Here is a 22,964-nt window from a genome sequence, read left to right on the forward strand (position 1 = left end):
ACAACTAGCAGCAAACAGGGGGGAAAAAAAAAATTCAGTGTGTTTGTGTATGTACATATATATATATAAAATGCCAACTTTTGTACTTAAACATCTAGTACGGTAGAACACATCCTGCAAGTCCAACTATTAGAAATATCCTAGGAAAGAATGATATATACAGCTCCAGTTTTACCTTGCTGTTTCTAGAAAATTATTCCACAAAGAAAGCAAGCTATCTACTTTAATTGCAGAATAGTTCCAAAAATGTCGGTAGAGTTCTTTTTAATTAAATAAATTAATATTAGTTTTATCTGAATAAATTGTTAAATATTGCTATTATTATGTCCCAAGTGTCCCAAATCCCTGTGCTAAATCTGCAGCACGCACACGCACACAAAAGGCAGATAAAGCAGTGTCTACAGAAAATTTCAACAGTTCTACTCGCTGTAGCAAATGTTATGAAGTGGAAAGATGGGCAAGACCAGCAGAAGCTTTTCACACGTGTAGGAGCCTACATCTGTATCACCCTCACACTCACATGGGCAAGTCACAGCGGGGCACTGTCCATCGCCTCCTCTGCAAAGCCCGTGTCTGAGGGTTTGTCCCCCACTCTCCCTGCTCCTTCTACATATTTTTTTCATCTTTTTTTCCAAACCAAGAGTTCATTGCCGTGGTCAGAAAATTTTCTCTGGTGTCTCTTCACAAGGCAGTCACTGCTTTTTTGCTATAGAAGCGCAGATAAATTGAAGTGATCTCTCTGTTTCATGTGGCAGGGTGCTTAGTGGAGTTTGAGGTTTTATTATTTGTTTCCTGGCTGACTTTTGTTAAGAGTCTGAAATATGTATCCACAAACGTGAGAAGAAAAGACAGGGATCCATTCATCAGCATTTCTTCTGGGAGAGCAGGTCTTCGCTACAGTCTTGTGTAGGTTTGTTGAGCGCATGTGCAAATGTACTCCTGGCAGGGACGCGGTCAGCCTGTCCAGCCACGGACTCACTTACAGGTATATACTTCTGTTCTTTCACTGCATGTGTTACATTTAACATAGCAGCACCAATGAAATTTGCAGTTGCACTGCCACACTCTCGAGTACTGGTGTGTGTTGTAACCTCGACCGCAGCACATCAGGTCGCAGCCATTGGACTGCTGGGCCGTCTTGTTGCACATCCTCCCCTGCGTTCCCACGCTGCCCGTGACGGGGTCTTCTTCACAATAATTGGGAGATTTTTCTATGTACACTAAATCTGTATCCATGGGTTTGCGATACGAAAGTGGCTTCTTTATTTTGAGGAAGGTTGGACGCTTGTTGCGACTTGCCCTCACTGGTTCCACTTGAACTGCTTCGTTGTATTTGTCCTTAAGGATGTAGCCCAGCTCCCGGAATTTCGGCAGAGTTGTCCAGCATGTTTTAGTGGTACAGGATCCCGAGACCCCATGGCATTTGCACTCCAGCTTCATGTTCTCTTCCAGAATCTGGATTTGGAAGAACAAAGAATGATGCATTAATAAAAACTAGACACTTTTAAAAATCAAAGTGGGAAAAAAAACAAAACCAGGGTTATCTGATGCATGTGAAGGAGTTTGTTCTCTATCATAACTGTCACCAGACATAAGCTGGGTTCCCACTAAAGCTGTGGGTTCTGCTTTCCTGGGGATGCTATTGCAGGTGTCAGCTGAGCTCTACATGCAAAGCCAAATTCCCCACTCGCAATTTGGGTTAAGCAGGGAAGGTGACTGCCTAATTTCATAGCCTATGGGCCAAGGGTAAATTGAGATCCTCATTAACCACAGCTTTTGTTCACCTTCATTTGCCAAAGAGTTTTACTGTGTACTGTGCTTCAGATTTGTCTGTTTTCCAATTTTTGGCATATGGCAGCAAAGTAAGGAACTAGCAGAAAAGCCCACCTTTACAATAGCAACCTTACACAAAACACCAAATGCAGAATTCCCTTCAAACTCAGCAACAGATACCAGACCTTGATTTTTGCAAATAGAGATTCCAAAATAAAGCACATTTTGGCTCTTTGACCTGAAAATGGTGTAAGCTAGAGCAAGATGCAAACAAGCAGATAAATGCTATCAATGCTTATCCTTCTGTTGGTGCCACGCTGATCAGCAGAGTTGAGCAGCCATTCCTACGGGCATCATTTGTTCAAAGTCTTGCAAGTTAGTGCTCCAGTTTGGAAATCTTAGGTACTATTTCAGTATACCATAGCCTTAAATATGCCTTTGCTTAATGTACACAGTCTTCCCAGTTCTTTCTGGAAGCTTTAGAGCATTTTGCCATCTCTCACATGGATAATGGAGCATAAAAAATGCCCTGGCTACTCTTCAAGAAAACTGGCTTTGTCTTAAAGCATGAGGAGTAAGAGTAAAGAGAAGGAATTCCATTCATGTTTTGTCATTGATTCTTGTTAACAAAAGAAACAAAAATCTACCCCATAATAATGTAAAAGCTTCTCAAAATATTAATATCATGACTTGCTCCACCTGTCTCACATTCTCTTCTACGTTACGTCTTGTTTAAGACTGACTTGTCACTACTTCCCTTTTGACAGTAACAAGCTTCGTGTTCCCTTCATCCTTCATATTCCTTGAAACTGTATCCCTATATCTTCTCCCTCCTGTTTGCTTATCAGCCCCAGTCACAGCCAACTAGAACTGGATGCCAACTTAGACCCTGCTGTTTGTCCTGAGCCCGAAAGCTGCCTTCACTTCATGGCTATACTATGCTAATGCTAAAGAACATACTAATTGAGAGAATCATTCAAGCAATTAATTTCCCACTGGTGTTGGCTTGCAAAGAGAACAGAACGATTCCGATTGCATTCTGCCTAGCCAGGCAGATAGCAGCAGCAGGAAGCCCAGTGGGGGATTATCTGTGTTCAGGGTGTGGCCTCATATTTTTTCCCGAGAATTCTCAGTAGATCTGTGCAGTCCCAAACCTGGGCAGCCTGGAAGGCAGGTGTGAGGTCAGTGACATGGAAATCTGAATTAACCTTTTGCTATAATCCCCTACTTTTTGTTTTAGACATTAGGAAAACTTACCATGCAGACACCGGCTGCTTTCTACTAGCTTATTATTCATGGCTTTTCCTATGTCACCGAGGCACAGGAATTGCTATTACCTAACCTTAGGTTAGTATGTACCTGTTTTGTTAATTCACTGTTTTTCCTCTGCCCCTTTTCAGTGAAAAAAAATAAAAAATAAAAAAAAATAAAGATTTCAAAGACATTAAAATGGGTATGGTTTTATTTCAGTCCATCCAGTGATGTGTCAGTACATGATTAAAAAACCCTAGAAAGTATAGATTTAAGATTTTGATGGCTGTGAACTTAGCCTGTATGATGTCACATTATGTGCTACTGTTTTAAAATTAAATTTCCAGGCAAACCATCCACCCAATGGCTGCCCATAAACTCAGATGCAAGAAACTTTTATATTCAGATGTACATCTTAACTTGCAGTTCTGCTCAGAGTTTGGCTTACGTTTTGCATTATCTTGTTATCTTGAGTTTCTCTCTCAACCACTGCATACTTCTTTTATTGCTCACTCATTCATAAGGTAGTATGCTTAGAAGATAGATTAGGAGACGGGAAAGGAGTTATAGCACAGTAACCGGAAAAATAACATAAATTCTTTTAGTCTCATTTGTACCTTTTTAAAAGCTCTCCTTTTTTAATTTGAAACTAGCCAGGGATACATTTCTGGGTCCTAATTCAATCACTGCTTGTGTTGAAATGTCTGGTCTTATATCTGGTCAGATGTTCAAACTTGCAACAAAATATTTCTAACATTCAAGTCCTCCCAATTAACTTGAAACATTAATACAAAGCACATAATGGCCTAATGTCATCTAACCAGGTAGAGCTTTTCTTTCCTAAAGTGTAAATAGTCTGTATTGCCTTTTGGTTTATTTCATTACCATCCCACTTACAGACAGGGATCTCTGAGAGAATGAGCAGTGCCCCTGAAAAGAGCTGAGCAAGCAGCTGGAGTGGTCCAGAACCAGGCTACTGTGCTGGCCTTGTGTTCCAGGTGACAAAATGCCATCCCCAACCAGCCACTGGATTTCTGGTCTCATCTGGGGCTGGGTACAGGCAGTTAAACGGGCTCGCTTTACCTGAAGATGGGAAGTTTGACCAATACTAGTTGAGCCCAAGCACTATGAGTCCCTTTTAGGTGACAAAAAACATTTGGGGGTGTGGGCAGGGAACAGACAGACAGATGGGAAAGAGTTTTGATGGCTTTTGTGGGTTTTTTTACATAATACTTTCTAAAATTTCTGCTGGCACCTACTGGGGTTGCATTTTTGAGGAAACATGCTAAAATCACTCAAATACAACTGCCTAATTTGGGCCTACTGCACTATGCCATCAAACCTTCCTTCTCTGACTCTCCTAGCCCAGACTCTCAGCCTCCCACTTACAAACCCTTGTATTGGTTTTGTTCTTTTTCGTACATCCTCCTTGCAGTTTCTTTCAGTGCAGCACTTTGCAAATTCAGCTGGAGATTAATTTGCTTTTATAGCATTAGAAAATAGGCTACATGTAGTTTGAATCATCTGTCCTGGGCAAAAGCTGGTAATGGTGATTCGATAATTTCATTGCACTGTGATATTTGGTACCTGGACTCTTTTTTTGAAAGCACTCTTTGGGTAGGGACAGGAGGCCTTCCCTGTGGTTTCCACGAGCCAAAAGAAGCACTGTACCCCTTCACTTCAGCACTTGGTCTGTGTTAAAAAGAGGAAACACTGAATCTTTTGAAAACAGGATTTGCTCCTTCAGAGGTTTTGGCCAGCAGCTCATACTTTTCATGTTAGGTTAAGACTTCATGTATGTTGCAGACTGATTTTCCTAAAGTGTAAGAGGCTTGAAGGGTGACAAATTTTAAATCTATTTCCTCTGTTTCTTACCAAATGACAGTATCCAGCTCTGTCAGCCTTGGAAAGTAAACGTACGCACCAGTGAGTGCTCTAAACTGGATTAGATGCTAACAAAGAGCTGAAGTTCTTTTAGCTTTGTCCACTTTTTCTTTGAGTTCCTATAGTAAACTGTCAGTACTTGTTTCTCTCTTTCTCTCTCCTTTGCCATTAGCCTCTGGGAAATAGTTTGTGTGAAGAGAACTTGTGCTGGCTCTCTCCGTTGATGTTATCTTCAGATATAGTACCTTTGGGCACTGCCATAAGGAACATAACATGTTTTTTCTTTGCCTTTAGTTTTGTAGAAAATCTGTAGGGTGTGTCAGGTGAGGGTGGCAAGCTGAAGCCCTGGAGAGCCGTTGGAGCAGCAGGAACTAAAGGGGATTGGGTGTGTGGGTTTCAGCAAACGCAGAGGTGGCTGTGTGGCCGACACGGCCAGAAAGCTGATTTCCCTACTGCAATGGGTTTTCTCAGCTCAGCATCCCTTCTGGCTCATAACTGATCCATTCAGTGCTGTGTACCTCCCCGGGTGCTCAACACTGAAGCACATATGGCTTCCTAAATGCATCTTCCAGGGCAGCCTGGAGCACAATGTGCCCCCCAGGTGTGGACAGGTAATGCTAAAGCATGACACTTCACTAGAATACTAAAGGACTCAATGCCAAAGTTGTCCTGACTTAAAGCATGAAATATACTCAACCATCACACCTGCAGGGCATTCTTCTTCACCAAGATCTCACACAGACACTCCTGCCTCACAGCATGGTACCAATATCATAGTGCTTGAGACCAGGGACCCTTTAGTGCAGCATCAGAAATAACTCCAACTCCAGTCCATGTGTGAAGCACATACAAACAGGGAGACAGTGGACACTGATTTCTATCTTACTGGGACCATAAACTCTCTTAACTTCATTTGACACTGCATCACCTGGATCAGGAAATACCTGTCTCCTATAAGGGCTTGCAGATGCATCTCTATTACAGAGCAGAGAAAACAAAACCACAGACAAAACTGTGAATTTTTCACTCTGGAGAAGAACATGGAAGGACGGCTCTCTGGGAAGCAGTGCCAGTGCCTCACCTCTCTTTGAGTCAAAAACTTCTCTTAACATCTCATCTAAATCTCCTCTCTTTCTGTCTAAAGCCATTCCCTCTTGTCCTATTTGGTTGAGAGTTGGTCCCTTCCTCTCCTCAAAGAGAGAGGCACATGCAGGCTGAAAAAGGGCTATCTCTATCTATTTAAAATAAGTAGAAAATTACTCTGCCACTAATTTCACTTAAGTGTGACAATAATCTCAAAACAATACAACCATTTAAGTAACTTGTTAGGACTGTCTTAACACCAGAGCTTTGAAATTTGAGGAAAATAAAAATAGTACTTAGTGCCTTTTGACTTGAAAACAAAAATGAACATGAAAGAGCATAAAAGGAGAAATGCTGCCAAAGACAAACCCTACAAAACCTTTAAAAAGTGTGAGAAACAGTGTATTTTAAAAGTACCAACATGGAAATCTAAAGTTGGCAAGAACATGAGCGAAAAGGAGAGATTATTTACCACCAGTGGATGTCCAATAGTGGTATTAATAGAGCTGTTGTAAAATGTGTTCCGTAGAGACAAAACATTTTTTGCATATCTTATGGCAAACTAACTGTGAATGAGTCTGGAACTGACTGTGTCCCACACTAAAAGTGACTCATTCCAGATAGTCTTTCATATTTCAGTTGATTGTATCATCAACATCTTAATCAGCACAGTCAGATGATGGCTTTTCCTCGTATTTTTTCATTAGTAAATCTGTGTAAAATAATATCTGAAATTGAAGTCAGCATCAGACAGATTTGTTACACAGACTATCCCAAAATGCTACCTTCATTGGTAGCTTAAACCTTTTTTCTAAGAAATTTTCCATTTCTAATAAAAAATGGCCAGGAAATCAGCATAGAACATGACCAATCATACACCAATCAAACCACCATTACATTTTCCTAGAAATATCTGTCTAAAGAAAATCATGCAGACTGTCTAAAGACTAATTGTGAAGACAGCCAAGAGAATGCTGGTAAATGACAGAATGCTAGAAACATCCCAGCTTGTACCCAGTACAACCATTTACCTTCAATATTTTAAAGTTCAGAAACACTTCTTCCAAATTCTAACTCATAATTCCTTTTCATATGAAGAGTTCATAAATTCTCTTCTCTCATAAATTTAACTTTTTGTACACTCCCACAAAGGAGGTTCCTCACCTGTCTTTACAGAGTTTGATAATCATTTTGATTCTTTCTCACCTGAAACATTAGTTGCCCTTTACTTCAGCTTTGTACAGAAGTTGACCACATGCAGCAATTATTTTCTAAATACAGCTTCTATTTCCACAATGTATCAAGTGAGTAAAGAAAAATACAGATGTTAGTCATTCAGAATGGTCACACTGCTCACGTAGTGGTGTCAGCATGCGCAAGCCAATGAGATTTTCTTTTCTTTCCTTTGGTAAGTTGCATCACTTCAATTAGAGGACAGAAGACCTAATACCCTTCATTCAATGACTGATGCTGTGCAGAATAGCAAATGAACACCCAAGTCTGAGAGCACCAGTAAAAGCTGAGAGGAATGAAGCAGAAACATTTTCTCCTATGTATTTTTATTTTAGCCCTGTTAACTTTCAGGACTTGCCATGCATTAAATCTATTTATCACTGCTTCTGAGACCAAAAACCAAACAGCAGTAAAAAACAATTCTTATGGTATACCTTCACAATTGTTACCTTTGACAAATAGTTGGACATAGGATAGGAAGGGCACCAGAGATAGAATGAGACAGCTTCTCACACTACATTAAATGCTCTTCTCAGATTTAACCACAAGGCATGGCCCTTGCCTTTCTTGAAACTGCAGGGACAGCTCTTTGAAATAAAACAAGGTGTCATGATACTTTGGCTTTCTGCCACTGAGGGGTTCCTCTAGGAGAAAACCATCTAGCTGTTCCTAGGATAAGCTTCTGCCAAAACCTCTCAGCTTTGCAAAAGTATCTAGAAAAGTGGATTCCATGTATGCGGCTCAAAGTCTGTATCTTGCTTGCTCGTTCCTCAGTATTTTTCTCTGACGGCTCCACAAATCTAATCATGGTCCCTGAAAGTCAAATAAGGTTCTTCAGTTTTTATTTATCTTCATCAAGATACAGCTTGAGGGGATAGTGGCGCGATGTGGCAACACCTGATGTTAATAGCTCAACAAAATCTGATATGGACTTGAAAGGAATGATACACAAAGAAATGCACACTGCCACGTCAGGCAGTCCCTCCTCAGAGCAGGTCTCCTGCCAGGTATTCTCCCTCACCCCCTCCATTTGCATCGTATCTGATAACAGCTACAAGCTGGTAGTCTGTGGGATTCCTTGCCTTTTTACGTCTCTCATGAACACATTCCTGTTTTCCCCAGAGAGAAAATACCTGCGCCCTTCTCCCTCTGGTCATCAAAATGTAAAATGAAACCATTAATTCATGAGCTGGAACCATGAGCTTTTCAGGCTGAGTTTCACATGCTCTTAAGGGATATGGCTGGTGACAAAGTTTTCTGAGTAACACCAAATACAAAACCTTCTTCCCCACCTTTCCTTCTGTTAGCAGGAACTCCTTTTGTAAAAGCTTTTCTCAACTATGAATTACGAAGCTAATGCTTAGATAAAGTTTTATACCAGGAAATGGACTTAGAGTTGTTTCTACTGAACTGTTAGCAAATAGGTTGTGAGACTGGAGGTTCTTGGTGTAGGATTTTTTGTTTTCTGAGTTGCTAGTGACAAATACACTGTACTTGAAAATCAGCTTGAGAGTTTAAGTGGTTACTGCTGTGATGCCTTTTTGGTTCGTCTGTCTGCAAGACTGGTCTGACTTGTACTTTGTTTCTATAAATTTTTCTATTTAAAAGCAAGACAAGTATTTTAACAGGAAAAAATGGAAATAATTTGAAAACATAGCTGTCAATGTGTTTGATAAACTACTTGCTAGTTAAAAAAATAACTCTTGGGAGACCCATTATCACCTAAGATTAGACTGGATCGATGTAGTGCCAAGTAAGTGTCATCATGTAGGAAGTTTAAAAATCAGTCATAAAAAGGAGTTTGGAAAAAATAGTTCTGGGAAAAAAAAAGAAAAAGAAAAAAAAAGGTTTCTTTTAATTTGCTTTCACCTACAATTATTGGAAGTTGAATTTTCTTAGAGCCATTCAATAACTGGGGCTGTTCAGCCTGGAGGAGGATCCAGGGAGAACGAGAGCAGCTCTTCAATAACTAAAGGGGATGTAAGAAGGAAGGGGACCAGACTCTTTAGTGGGGTCCATTACATAGGACAAAGGGAAATGGTTTCAAACTAAAAGAAGGGAGATTTAGATTGGCTGTAAGGAAGAAGTTTTCTACATTAAGGGCAGTGAGGCACTGGCACAGGTTGCCCAGAGAGGTGGTGGATGCCCTGTCCTTGGAGTCACTCAAGGTCAGGCTGCACGGGCTCAGAGCACCTGATGGAGCTGTAGCTGTCTCTGTTCATTGCACGGAAGTCGGACCAGATGATCTTTAAAGGTCCCCTTCCAACTTAAAAGATTCTATGATTCTACGTTAATTTAACTTCCTATTTGTACAAGTGAAAGTATGAATTCCTAACCTCAGACTGAAACAAGATTGTGAGATTAAGGGAAACATTATCTAGGATGCAAAACTGACACTGTGGGTATGATGGATTAGAGCTTGTGAAATACTCTTCTTGTCTGGTTTACCTGTATAATGAAGCTAAAATAGACTGGAAAATGGGACGATGCTGCTACAGAATTATGGATAGAGTTGTTGGTTATATTATCTAGTTCACCTTCTTATCACTACGTAAGTTTTCCATAGTACATATCTTCCTCTGCAGGAAGATACTGGACAGTCTGTTCATGCTAAAAGGGAATAAAAGGTGATGATGAAGGTGTTTTGAAAATGGAGAAACAACATGACGTTCACTGACACTAAGATGATTTACAAAGAAAATGACACAGCAATTTTTCTGAATCTGGACAACGTAACATTTCTTCTTATATAAAATCATAGAACTGCTCAGGTTAGAAAAGGCCTTCAAGATCATCAAGTCCAACAGCAACCTAACCATACTACCCTAACTTCTAACAACCACCACTAAAGCATGTCCCTGACCATATCATATGTACTTTCCTTACATTCTGGTCACAAATTAAAAATCGCTCCAAAATACTTCTGAAACAGGCCTGTGATTTGTGTAGTATTGTATTATGTATTTGAAAGATGATGAATATCCATCGTTAAAAATGCTACTTTCCCTAATCTTGCTTCATTTTGTGAGCTCATTGTATGGATCAGAGACTAATAAAGTCAGCTAAATCTCGACCAAATAATGTCTGCAGACATAGACCTTTTCAAAGACAATATAATCATTCTAACATCCTATGTCCAGTGCATCTGATTTTAGCTTTGATCTTGGAATGCTGATCTTCACTTGTACTCCGTGCTTCTAAATGGCAGTGCATTGAGATGTAGTGTGGTGTGCTTCAAAAAATAACAATAAGAAATAAAACTTGTCTACAGTTTATGCTTTAGGATGCCATTTCAGAAGTAATTGGAAGTACTCCTAGATAAGATGAACCAAAATTTATTTATATTCCTCAAGTTGAGAACACAACGGGTTAAAGACTTAGGGGTTACTGAGGTTTTGTTACAGCCTTGCTCTGCTAGTCAGGGATGTCAATGCCATCGCTTTGGGCTATCTCACACAGCCTGAGTAATACTTCACTGCTGAGGTAAAAGAAGAGGAAGAAAAAAAGGTAGGGAAAACAGGAAATGACACAACTCAAATCCATCCTTGTCACAGCTAATGTATACAGAGTGAGGGATGGTACAGGGTTGACTCATTCCCACTAAACTTCATCTTCTATTTAACTCTCCCCACTGGTAGCAAAGCGCTCAGATGAAGTGCTGCTGGCACTGAATAATAAGGAATTGGGAGCACCCAGGTAGAGCATTTTGACAAATGCTTAAGCTGTCAAGAGGAAAGTTTCCAAAGTGTGATAGAAACCGAACAGCCTTACTTGTTCCAGACAACTCATCAGAAAACACCTCTTGTGCTAAACTAATAAAGCCAGATACTGGCGAGAGTGCTAGTTGCAAAATAATATCACTTCATATTGCTTCCACATATTTTTAACCAATAGCCATAACAATTATAGGCTTTTTTAGTTAGATTCCAGACCATGAGAGTTAACTGTTAGGTACACAGCAAATAATACTATGCAAGGAGTATGATTAAAAATAAATTAGTATCAGCTCTCTACGCCAGTATATTTGGTAAATAGTGGATGATTTACCTTTCCATCAAGCTTTCCGGGTGATCTCAAAGTATTTCTACGCTAACGTCTCAGTATTTCCTTTACAAAAATCAGCTTAACTTCTTAAGGAACTCCTTCAGCCCAGAAAGAAGCACCAGTTATCTTCATGTTTGGTTCACAGGGAGACATCACTTTGAGTCAAAATATTTACATCATAAAATAACACGGTGTTAATTATGATATTCTGGGATATTCTAATTATGGTGGGAATATCTCTTCCACAAGGAAGATTTACAAATTATATACCTAAGAGTTTTCCCCCTCCAGTTGCAGTTGGGACAATAGATCCATGCTTCCATGTTTTCAAATAGCTCCCACTTATCAGAGATAAGATCCTACGAGCAGAGCCTATCTCTGTAGCTTAGCAGCTGCCAAGATCAGCACGCCCGTGTCCAGGCCAAGAATTTTAACGTGGATCTTCTGGCCTGTTGTCAATTAAAATTTCCTCCAGTGCAGAAGAACGTGGAATTTCCTAATTTTATTTACAATTCCCGGTGCAGTCTAAGTAAACCTCTTTGCCTTTCTGTGTTGCATACTACATTTTTCTCTTTTTCATTCTAACAGATATTTTAGCAATAGCTGAAGCTTTTATTTAACAAGTGAGTAATCACATATTAACTGAAATTCACTTTTAAAGAGCAATATGTTGAAGCATATTATTACCCTCAGTCAGCTCATTCTCCCTACCAGACATAGCTTTTGCTCTTTGCTAGTGGATCTGACCAGCTGTGTATTATTTATTGATGACTTAAAAAGCAACATCCAACAATACCATTAATTGTTCCCCTTAGTAAGCCACTTATTTTCTATTAATTGAGCCTTGACATCAACACTGATAACAGAGTGTTAACCAGTTGCTGTAGGTCTTTAGATCACAAGATCATAGGATGCTTGTAAATACCAGCTTTACCCATACAGAAACCATGGACATCTGTTATGCATTCAATGTATTAATCAGATATTAATTTTATAAATATCCCTTTGTGGAGCAGCTTCATATGAAGTATAACTCCATTATATAGAATTTAAAAAAATATCTCAATGCTATGGTACTCTTTAGTAGAGTTATTTGGATCCACTGTGTTCCAGAAAAAGTTAGAAGATTACACCATTTAGACTAAGCTTCTCCCGACAGTAGCAATACAAACTTCTCAGACCAATTTCTTAAGAAAACAGAGCTTAAGCATTTATTTGATGCCTGTCTCCCTCTGCTTTTCAGTCTTCTTATACTCCACTGGAAATAGTTGAACCTTTATAGTATTTTCAACCAAATACGAAAAGGATAGAGAGAAGCAACTTCCATAAAAATAAAAGATCACAGGGAGGAGAAGGATCCTGCAAAAGCTCCAGGTGGCAGTGTGCATGCTCTCGCTGTTACACCCCGGGGGCAATCTGCAAAGAGTCTGCCACGGCTCATAGGACAAGCTTATGCAGGAAGATATCTCCACTGTTTCACAGTTTATGTTTTCTTGATCTTTTCTTTTTTAACCAATGTCTTAATCCAAGCTTTTTGGACAAATATTCTTGACTCCTTATTGAAATTCTTTATTTACGCATTAACTATTGTGCCATGTCAACAGATAATTGTTTTATGACTGCAGGACTTATACACCCAAAGATAACAGTATGTTATGACTCAATTAAAATCTCATGTGTGAATAGTCCTGTAAGTGCACACATAGTTGTACTCATAGCTGCACGTAGTCTTTCGTTTCTTATAAGATCTAATATGTTTAAGGCAAGGCTGGCGTCCCTAGCAGGCCACCAGCTGACACTACAAAGACAGCCTATTGCTACAGCAACTAGCAGTAAACACTGGCTTAGATTTTATTTAGAGTTTGTGATTTCTGATGCTTTCATTCTGTCTGTCTCGAGGGACCAAATGCAGTCTATGTGGTACCGCTCACTTTTAAGTACCAGAAGGCTTGGGGTCATTTCAATAACCGGTCCTAACACAAATGAATACCAGTGCCTTCTGGCACTAATTGGCAGTGCAGAGCAAAGCATCCTCTCTGCAATTACCTGAAACCCTCATAGATTCGTGCTACACTTTTCCAGTACCAAACAGGCCTTGTTTGTGTCCTTGAACTAAAAGGCTGTTCTTCACTGAATCGATCATTTAATTGTTTACTTCAAAATACCTGGAAATTCCATTAAAGCAGAAGTCTATTTCATTTGTACAGCAAATCTAGCAATTACTGCTTTGTGTGAGTCTTTCAGGGCTTTGTAATTTCAGAGTTTTCTGTCATCAACTGTCACACACCACAGCACTTGGACCAAACCTTGGTTAAACTTCCACCTTTACCAAAACCTCTGCTGTGCATTGTTCCAAATGTCTCTGCTTAGCCCAACCATGAGTTCACATTGCTGACTCACCGTGTCAAGGCTTTTGGGAACGCTTCTGGAGGTACTTTCAGCTCCAGAGAACTGGGTTGTAAATGCAGAAGATTGCAGTTTCTGTCCCTCTTGACACAAAATGGTTTGCAGAAATTCAACAACACAAGCATGGCGTTGCATACTGAATGGCTGTACTTTGTTAGAATAATGAGACTGCACTATGTAAGATCTCCAGCATCATTCAGTGCAAACCTTGCATAGTAGAAGCAATGCCCGCTTGTGTGCTAAGATTGTTCCTAGTTAACAGCCTGGTCTGGCCCCTAGTTTGTTGCTAACTTGGCCAGTAAGGTCTTCTGTTGTTTTTTAATGCCTCAAGCATGCAAACAGGAGTGTTTAGCTTCGTGCAAGTGTATCAGTGTGAAGTGTGACAAATGTCACCTGGTGAACACGGAAGCAACACAGCTCTGCTCACTCTGTATTACTGGCATTTTTTCAACAACTTTGGCTTAAATCTAAGCATGGTCAGAGTTAAGGTTGATAGATGCTGTTCTCTCTGTCTTGTGATTTTTAGTACACGATCAGCATAAGGCTTACAGTATTGATATCCAAACACAGCAAGAAATTTGCTTTGAAGTTCTCATGCTTTGTGACAACTATGTTTGTTTTAAATCAATAATCTTAGTTTAGAGTCTCAACCAAAGGTGCTGAAAACTGTGGGAGTCTTTCAGGGAGACCTGAATAACCTATACTGCAACTAATTTTGCTGTATTTTCTATTACGTTCCCCACTGGGTTCTGAATGACAGGTGTACGCACTGTGGGAAGTGTTGGTAACTGTCCAGACAGAAGGATTGAATTAAGTTAGAGAAGTCAAAAAATGTGAGACTCATCCAGTGGCTTTGCTGAGCAAATTAATTGTTCAAGCAAGCATCTGATTATTTCAGTTATAAAAGGTGGGTGATACTAAATCTGGAATTTGAGATCTTTGTTATTTATTAACAGACCCTGGCTCTCAGACCCAGCTATCTTTGTCAGCAGCATGGCAGATTGTCAGCTCTAGTAAGCACATACGTGAAATGCATGTTTTGCTCATAATGCCAGAATCCACTAAAATTGCGACTGCAGGCAAGTGATAGCATTTATCATTCTCTAATCTTCAGCGTAAATCAGGAATTCAGCTTTCAACCACATGAGATATAAGAGGGAGTTAAAAGCCAAAATACAAGGAGGACTATGTATCACAATTTCTGATTAGCTGGAAGTGGAGGACAAGTGGAATGAAAATTCATTCTTGTGGATTAGTTTTGTGTAGTCCAATTCCCTCTCATAATTTAGCCTAACATTAATGTTCCCTTTATCTTCCCTCTGGGTTGTTGAGAAGATGCAGAGCTTGTCTGTCAAGTTTGGTCTTGTTTTAAGACTATTATCTAAAAAAAAAATTGGGAAGCTATAAAATAGAACTTTGATCCTTTCAAATACAACCACAATATTGTGAGAGTGCACAGCTGTGTATTGGTTTTTTTCACACCTAGGAAGTTGCCCAGCAGTGTCTTGTTGTGAACTGCAAGTACTCAGTAGAGATGGGATTGTTGGAAGCATTCATCTTTGTCCTGTGCTCCCACCAACATTAATGAGCGTTTTCCCATTCAGTGCATTGGGCTTGGCTTTGCTGGAAATCCTGCTCCCCACAGCAAATGTATGGTGAAGAAATTGTTGGGAAGGACTTTGCTGCAGCTAATTTTACTTTCCTGATTTCACTGAACTGTGGTGTCAGGCTGTGGGGTAGGTGAGGGAGAAAGCAGTTAAGGGAGCTGGATGTAAAGGAGCAAGCATTTGAGTGTACATTGCAGCCAGTCCTGGGCATGTTACACTCTGCTGAATCGGAACTTGGTAACAAGGCATGGAAAGTTATTGCTGAACAATGCTTTCCAATTTTTAGCCCCTCTAAATCAGGCATGTACCACAGCTGTGATTGTTTCAGCAGTAGATACGATCCAACAATAAAGAGGAAAATCGTTAATCATTTTTGTATTTAAACAGCATCCCTAGTTCTAAAACCCAGAAGCTTCTGAATGCAAAAGTCAGGAACATTTCTGTAGCCATGCCAAAAAAGAAAGTGAAAAACAACTGGAAAATAGTAAGTGCAATTGCAAGGGCACCGTTAAGTTCTGGGCGTCAAGAAACAGGCTGTGCTGCTGATGCTATAATATCACTTGATTGCTGGTGCCAGGACTATCAGGGCAGCCTCACCCAGTGCTGTTCTGCTCCAAGCTGGTCTCCTAGACTCTCTGGAGTCTATGGTAATTTTCAGCAGCTCCAGACACAAGCAAGTTTTATTCCGGTGTGTGTGTGCCATTAGAGATGTTCTTTCTGATGGAGTTGTGAGGCAGCTGAATACAGAAATATATGGTTTGGTTACTACTAGCCAGCTGTGCTATGTGCAGAGATTGTTTGATGCCAAATTCAGCTGCTGTGTACAAGTGGAAGTAATTTTTGGCTTCACTATGGGTCCGCTGTCCTCCTGGATGAGCAACGGTGCCCTGCTAACACTGCACTCAGCAGGTACTAAGCATCAGGAGGCTGGAGCCATTCCCAGGCACAGCCCAGAGCTGCAGGTTGCCATCCCTTGCTGCCCACCCCTGGCCCATCACAGACAGGACCAGAGCCTGTGCGTGCACATCAAGGCCAAGGTCAGGCAGAGCTATTAAATCTCCAGAACTTCATGAATAAATTATAAAGGCTAAATTGTTTGGTAGCCTATCTTATTAGTCTCTTTTCTGACAATGAGCTAGTGCTTACTACCTTTTAAAAGTTTCATCTGCAATAATTAGTGTCTTGCATTACTTCTTGTAGGTTAGTTAAAGGAAATTGTATTTGAATGCAGAAGAAGAAACCACCTGCTCTAGAGGACAACTGAATTCTGGCAGTAGTGTGGTGAGGTCACACTGTGTGAGAACTGGAAGAGATTCAGCAAAGCTCAGTGGCTGCAGCTGCCTGAGGCCAGGGATGCTAGCAAAGGGCTGAGTGTCGTAACTGTGAGCTTTACAGAATAGCTCAGAAAAACTCCCCAACTCCATGTTTTCCAAATGGCCATGTTTCACCTCAGCTTTATTACAATCTTCCCTAAAGAATACAACACTAAACACTTCCTCTTGTTATGATCATTGATACTTTAGAAATACCTCCTGGTTTCTGGTAAGTTTGCTTTGTATTACGGTAACACTATTAGGCAGGTTTGGCACTCCTATATGCTCTGGAGCTGAAAGAGAAAGCTGAGATGCTACTGATTCAGAGGATGGAAAGGAGTTGCAAAGTTAGCACACCTATGTATGCCTCCAACAAGAAATACTGAATAAAAATCCACCTTGATGTGCTCTTGAATTGCAAAAGCCTTCTAATGTAGCCTGCGGCCATGATTTATAACAATGACTCATAATATTGCATTATATTTAACATGATGTAACGCTGATGCAAGATGCCATTTGTGGAATTTCAATGTCACAGAGAAAAAGAGAAGAGGGAGCAATCTGGTCATGTACCATGTCATGCTGTTGAAATGAAAATGATACGGCCAAAGTACGTAGAACACTTCAGCACCTGCTTTGCTATTTTAGCAGAATATCTGGGAGAATAACATTTTTATTTCCTGGAGCATAAACATCCCTCAGACGTACATTATTGTGTTACTTAAAATAATTCAATTATGTTTGTACTTGAAAAGACAAATTTACTAACAGACAATTCAGTCTTGCAATTATGACCCCTCACATGGAAGTTTGCAGGGCAAATCAGGATTATGCCTCTAAATTAATTCAAGGCTTTATCTCTTTTTTCTGACCCAGCTGTTATGAATTCTCCTCTTGCTCTCCCTGTCCTGCTTACTTCTTCCTGCAGTGAATCAGCATTTCAGGAAATACTAATTCAAAGAGGAAAGACACCCTGGACTCTGATTCTGGAGGTCAGAAATAGCTGCTCTCCAGTGGGTTTGACAAATGAAGCAAGGCTTCTTGAGATACTTGGGGCCAGTTCTGTAGGGTGTATGCAACCCCTGGTTTGAACCCTGCCCCTTACCCTCTGAGTGGATGAGGAAGTTTGGAGCCCTGCGGATGTACTACACAGCAGAGGACAGCTGATTTGGGGCGAGACAAGAGAAATGGAGAGTCAGAGCCCTGTCTGGTTTCTAATAGTATGGAAAACTGTTAATGGTTTCACCCTGCAACAGAGGGAGGAAGCATGGGTGTTCGTTCTGTAGGAACCAGTGGCACCAGCAAGACATCTGCCTAGGTAAAACAAGACTATAAGGTGGAAAGCCTTGAATGGAGGTCTTCAAAGAGACTGGATCACTGCTCCTGGTGGCTCTCTGTGAGTTTGCACCATGCAGCCCTACCTGTGCCCAGTTTCCCTGGCAAGCCCAGAAGTCATGCCTGCTGCAGTGCAAAGTCTGTTGTTTCTTGCTTTCTGAGGTGGGGCACATGAATTGGCTGGTGACACTCAAGAAGACAACCATTTTGTTATACATGTTGGATTCACCAGAGCACATCCTGAGTCACCTGCACCTAGTGGAAATGGTCACAGCATTGAGCTTCATGGAGTTCAAGAAGTGTCTGGACAGAGCTTTCAGTCATATGGTCTGATTTTTGGGTATCCTGTGTAGAGGATGAGCGTTGGACTCAGTGATCCTTACATGACTCTTCCAACTTGGGATGTTTGATTCACAGGTTGGTCATGAGCACCCAGCAGAGTGAGGCACAGCACACAGTGCAGTTTCACACTGCCAGAGCAAAAATGTAGAAGAGGCTGACTTCTGAATACAGTAGCAGTGCCTATAGGTGAAGATAACAAATCAATGAGAACTGAACACCCAGTTTATTTTTGGAAGCCCAGTAGGTGCCAGTCTGTCTCCTAGGTGCATAAATATCATCAAAAACCTCGCCATGGGCAAGTAAAACTAGACAAGAATTTATAGCCCAGAGGAAAGCCACCAAGAATAGATTGTGTGGAGGCTGATAAGATCCGTATTGCTCCAAAAGAGAGAGTTCCATCTCAAAACAAGACGGTCTTTGTTGTGAAAGGGTTAGGTTGTGAGACCCAGCTTGCCAAATATCTGTAATGGCCTCTCTCTGCCAATTGTCTGTAAATACTGTGATCTTTCACATAAGTGAAAAGCCTGAAAGGAATCTCTCTAGCAAAAACATCATTTATTCATTCTCTACAGGTTGGTGGAGTAACATGCCTCTTCTCAGCCATGTTACTCTTTCTTTTCCCTGAAGATTTCCAACAGAGATTTGTTAGAACAAAGATCAGTAATTTTGCTCTGTAAGGGATGCAGGAAGAAGCGTAGAAATATCTCTAGATCAGAACAGTTCCTGAGCCTGCTGGAGAAATGGCAGATCGCCAGAGATAGCGCAGCCACTGTTCTCCCGGATAACAATGTGCAGAGCTGAATCTTCCAGGCATGTACTTTTAGGAAACTGTGCACACCCAGGTGAGAAGCAAGGAGCTCCTGTCTTCTGGGGAGGCTGCTGGATGCTTTGCCTTTGCACTGACCAGTTCCTCCTCTGCCCTGACTCCATGCCTAGATGACAATGGAACCAAAAATACAATGAAGTAATGAAACCAACTTTTTTTTTTTGCTATATCTTTGGGCTTTACATTTGAAATAATCTTCAAAGACAGCAGCTCCTTCTATTTGTATTTTGGATCATGGTGTGTCATTACTTGCAAATGTTTTACTGCTGTCTCATACTGAATAAAAGCAGCCCTTTCAGGAAAGTAGCTCTCCCACTGAACTGAAGCTCTGCTCGTTTTGATTTCTGTGGATTTGTGCCTGTATGGCAAAGCAGTTTAGGTCTTGATGTTCCACTAGGATCTGCCATACACATCTTTATTCCACCAGAAGCCAAGTAATATAGTCACTGAACCTCCAGTCATTTTATTCATCAATATTAATGGTCAGCTGCTGATGCTTTGAAATATCATGATTGCACTAGAGAGCAAGACCCCAGCACTTGGGATACTGGGTAGTGTAAGAAACAGAATCATTAAAGTTGGAAAAGACCACTATGAACATCCAGTCCAACCATCAACCCATCACCACCATGCCCACTAAACCACGTCCCTCAGTGCCACATCTGCATGTTTCTTAAAGCCTCCAGGGACAGAGGACATAATCTGACCTATAAAACTACTACAGTCGTACTACACAAAACAGCAAAGGTTCAGCTCCTGTTTGGGTTGGAAATGGCTTATCTTCAATACCATCTGCTTCGCTCCAGCATATGTACCTAAGTGGAGATGTCTCAGAGCCTACAGGTAATTACCACAACAAAAATAGTATCCACAAATTAATCGCTGTTCCTAACTTCCTTCTCCCATTTGCTTCCAAGTCACACTAAGATAATGCTAAAATGAGGATTAATGCACAGAACTGCAAGCAGCAGAGAAAGTAAAACAGAGCTAGGAAAGCAGGAAGCTGTGGAAGATGGGATTAACGAGATGGTCACTCCTGTGCAGGGCTGGGGCTGGATGGGTGCACGCAGCAAGACACAAAGGCAGCCAGGCCAGGGCAGGCAGCTCCCAGAGCAGGCAGGGCACGTGTGTGTGAGGCTGCTGGGTTCCTGCCTTCCCCAGTGCTGCTGCTGTGAGAGCTGCTGGCAGCAACCCCCTCCCAAAGCATGGGAAAGGGGCAGAATGCAGTGCAAAACAGTAACTGAGTGTGTGTGACAGTGAGGCTGTGGCCCTTGTGCTCAAGTGTTTCTCTCTTTTAGAGGTAGTCCTCACACAAAGAGCAAGGTTTAAGCAATTGGGTTGAAAATGATCCCTTTTTAAATGAGTGAGAAGTTCATGTCTGAACCTGACGGGAATCCCATTCACCCACACAGTAGCAGGCGAGCTTTTTAGCGTAAGAACCATTTGACTTTCCAGTTAAAATGTCTGTTTGCTTTTTCTTTTTACAACTGCAAAGAGCAACATTCAGACAAATGGTTGGCAGACAGATGGCCCTACCAGCCCGTGTCCCCTGCCCACTGCACCATGAGCCGGGCACTGGAGCACACTGCAGCACATGGCATGGCGCAGGACACGGCCGGGCCTTTCAGTCCGAGTCCCAGGGGTGCAGGAGGACCTACCTTGCGCCCAGCCTCGTTGTTGTGCAGGTTCATCAGTGTCCGCGCGTTCTGCTTAATCTCCCGGGCATCCACAAACACTTTGGCGAATCCTATTCCGTATCTGATGTCGGCAGAGCAGCCGCCCCATTTCCATCCTTCCTCCTTGTGGTACTGTCCCTGTTTCTCTTTGTCACAGCCGCAGTCGCTCAGGTTTCCCTGTGTGCAGGCAGCCGTGATGGCGTGGGCTACTCCGGCAGCAATGATGGCATAGGTGAACGCCGCTTCTCTGCTACCTGAAATGACAACAGTGCTGTAAGTGCATGGCACAGCATGGGGACATGAGTCAGAAGAGACAGGCAAGTTCCTGCAGTGCAAACATCAGATGGCTATTATTAGAGTGCTGCAAATCTGCACGCATAAGCAGGTCTCTGCTCTTCTAAGTATTGATTTCTGTGGATGTTCACTGTCTGAAATGGTAGTTCTCCTTAAGGCAGTGGGAGACAATGTATTATTCAGGCAACTTGTATGTGCATTTCCAAATGGAATTAGAAGTAGTCAAACCGAACTCTCCTTAGCAAAAAGGGAGGGAAATGCTGGAGCTCAAGAAGCGAATAAAAAGAAAACAGGTGGAACTGGGGAGTGAAAATGCTACATCAACCATATCCAACTTTTCTTAAAATCAACCAAGAAATATGATTGTGTTTATTATGGAACTTGTAGTCAGGAATTAGAGACTGTGAAAGGATTCCTCAAAGTAAATAATAAAATGTTGATTTGTAACTGCAGAATTAGCAGGTGAGGTTTTCTAGAGCTAGTGGCGTTTTATGAACATCTGAACGTGAAACAGAAACCCTTGGCTTTAAGTGTACGTGAGCAGTGCTCTGAGTGCCCCTGTGCAGCCACGAGCACAGACAGAAGCTGTGGCATCTTTCTCATTCTGCTCCACCTTATCCGTAGCAACATCCTCACTTTTTTAAGTAGAACATAATGAAAAATGCACTGGTAAACAGGGAGGGTACAACAAGTAGTCGCAATTTCTCTGCTCAGAAGCCTCTCCTCAAAGAGGCAATGCACTACACCAGGTTCCATTTCATGGGACTGCAAGAGTGGGACAGCATCAGAAAACGGTTCTGAGTTGAAATTTGCCTTTAAGCCTGTCTAGCTCCCAGAAGTGTCAGCAAATAGGATAGGTTTAGGCATAGTCCATTCTGAACCTCTTCTGTGATGCTGTTTTAGCGTAACATGATTTTTATAACCAAATGGGATAAGCATGAGAACGTGTTTTCCTGCCAATTTTAGATTATAAGTATTAGCACTTGACTTCTAATTTCAGCAAAGGATCTCAGTGAGAAACACTGCTTTAACAGGCTCCTTGCAGGCAGATCTGTTACCCTACAGATGCTGACAAGGGAGGTCCTGCTCCAGCCTGATCTCAGCGCATGCAGAGATTGGAAGGCACAACCTCATCCATTCTGGATTCCCAAAGATGAACCAGTTTTGGAAGTGACCCGATACAATTTGTGGAAGCCAGAACTTTGGGGAAATAATTGGACCCTTCTTTATTCTCTTTCTTCTTTATTTTTTTCAGCCTAAACCTGAAAAAATAAAGCCTGTGCATTTGTGCCTTAAATTTCATCTTAAAATTCAGTAAAAAATTCAAGATCATACTGTTAGCTTTGATATCAACACAATACTGAGATTCTCAGATTCTGTTGTATGTATTTTAACTGCAGATAATGGTGACTGTTGCATCACAAAATACTGAATAGAAGGGTAGAGCACTCCTGTTTCAGGAGGATGAAGAAAGCTAGCGAAGCAGGAGCTAAGGTGCAAATGTGTGCTTCTGCCAGGTTGTTGCTGGGGATGGGAGGAAAATACAGGATAAGGAAAGAGTAAAGGGAAAAGAACTGACAGCGATGCACCACGCGCTGTTCAGCCCACATTGGCCAATGACCAGAACAAGCAAAACAGTTCTTCCCCAGTAAAAACAGATCCTAGTCAATGGGCTGACAGCAACATCAGGGATTTCTCTCTTTTATGAAACCAAAAGGCTGCAGGAAAACCCTAATGCACAGTCATTGCCTTCTCTAACTTGATAGAAAGGTCAGACAGGAGCTGGAAAAGTACACTGTATGTTTTCAGCAGTGAGATCAGGAAAGACCTTTTGGAGATAGTTTAAATAAAATGTTACTCGTTGGCATGAGCAGCTACAAGTGTCTCCTCAACAATC

The 22,964-nt window shown here is 41.4% G+C and overlaps 1 protein-coding gene across 1 annotated transcript in view; it reads right to left on the minus strand.

Moving 5' to 3' along the window:
* Positions 1 to 247: 247 nt before the first annotated feature.
* Positions 248 to 22,964, minus strand: part of WNT7A (Wnt family member 7A) — a 32,701-nt gene continuing 9,984 nt past the window's right edge. The window contains exons 3-4 of the mRNA XM_010718457.3: positions 20,756 to 21,027; positions 248 to 1,455 (exon numbers count right to left, since the gene is read on the minus strand). Of these exons, the coding sequence (XP_010716759.1) occupies positions 976 to 1,455; positions 20,756 to 21,027 (752 nt within the window). The 3' untranslated portion in view covers positions 248 to 975. The remainder of the gene's footprint in view (positions 1,456 to 20,755; positions 21,028 to 22,964) is intronic.

Source organism: Meleagris gallopavo, chromosome 14, assembly GCF_000146605.3.
Source record: "Meleagris gallopavo isolate NT-WF06-2002-E0010 breed Aviagen turkey brand Nicholas breeding stock chromosome 14, Turkey_5.1, whole genome shotgun sequence".
Lineage (NCBI taxonomy): Eukaryota > Metazoa > Chordata > Aves > Galliformes > Phasianidae > Meleagris > Meleagris gallopavo.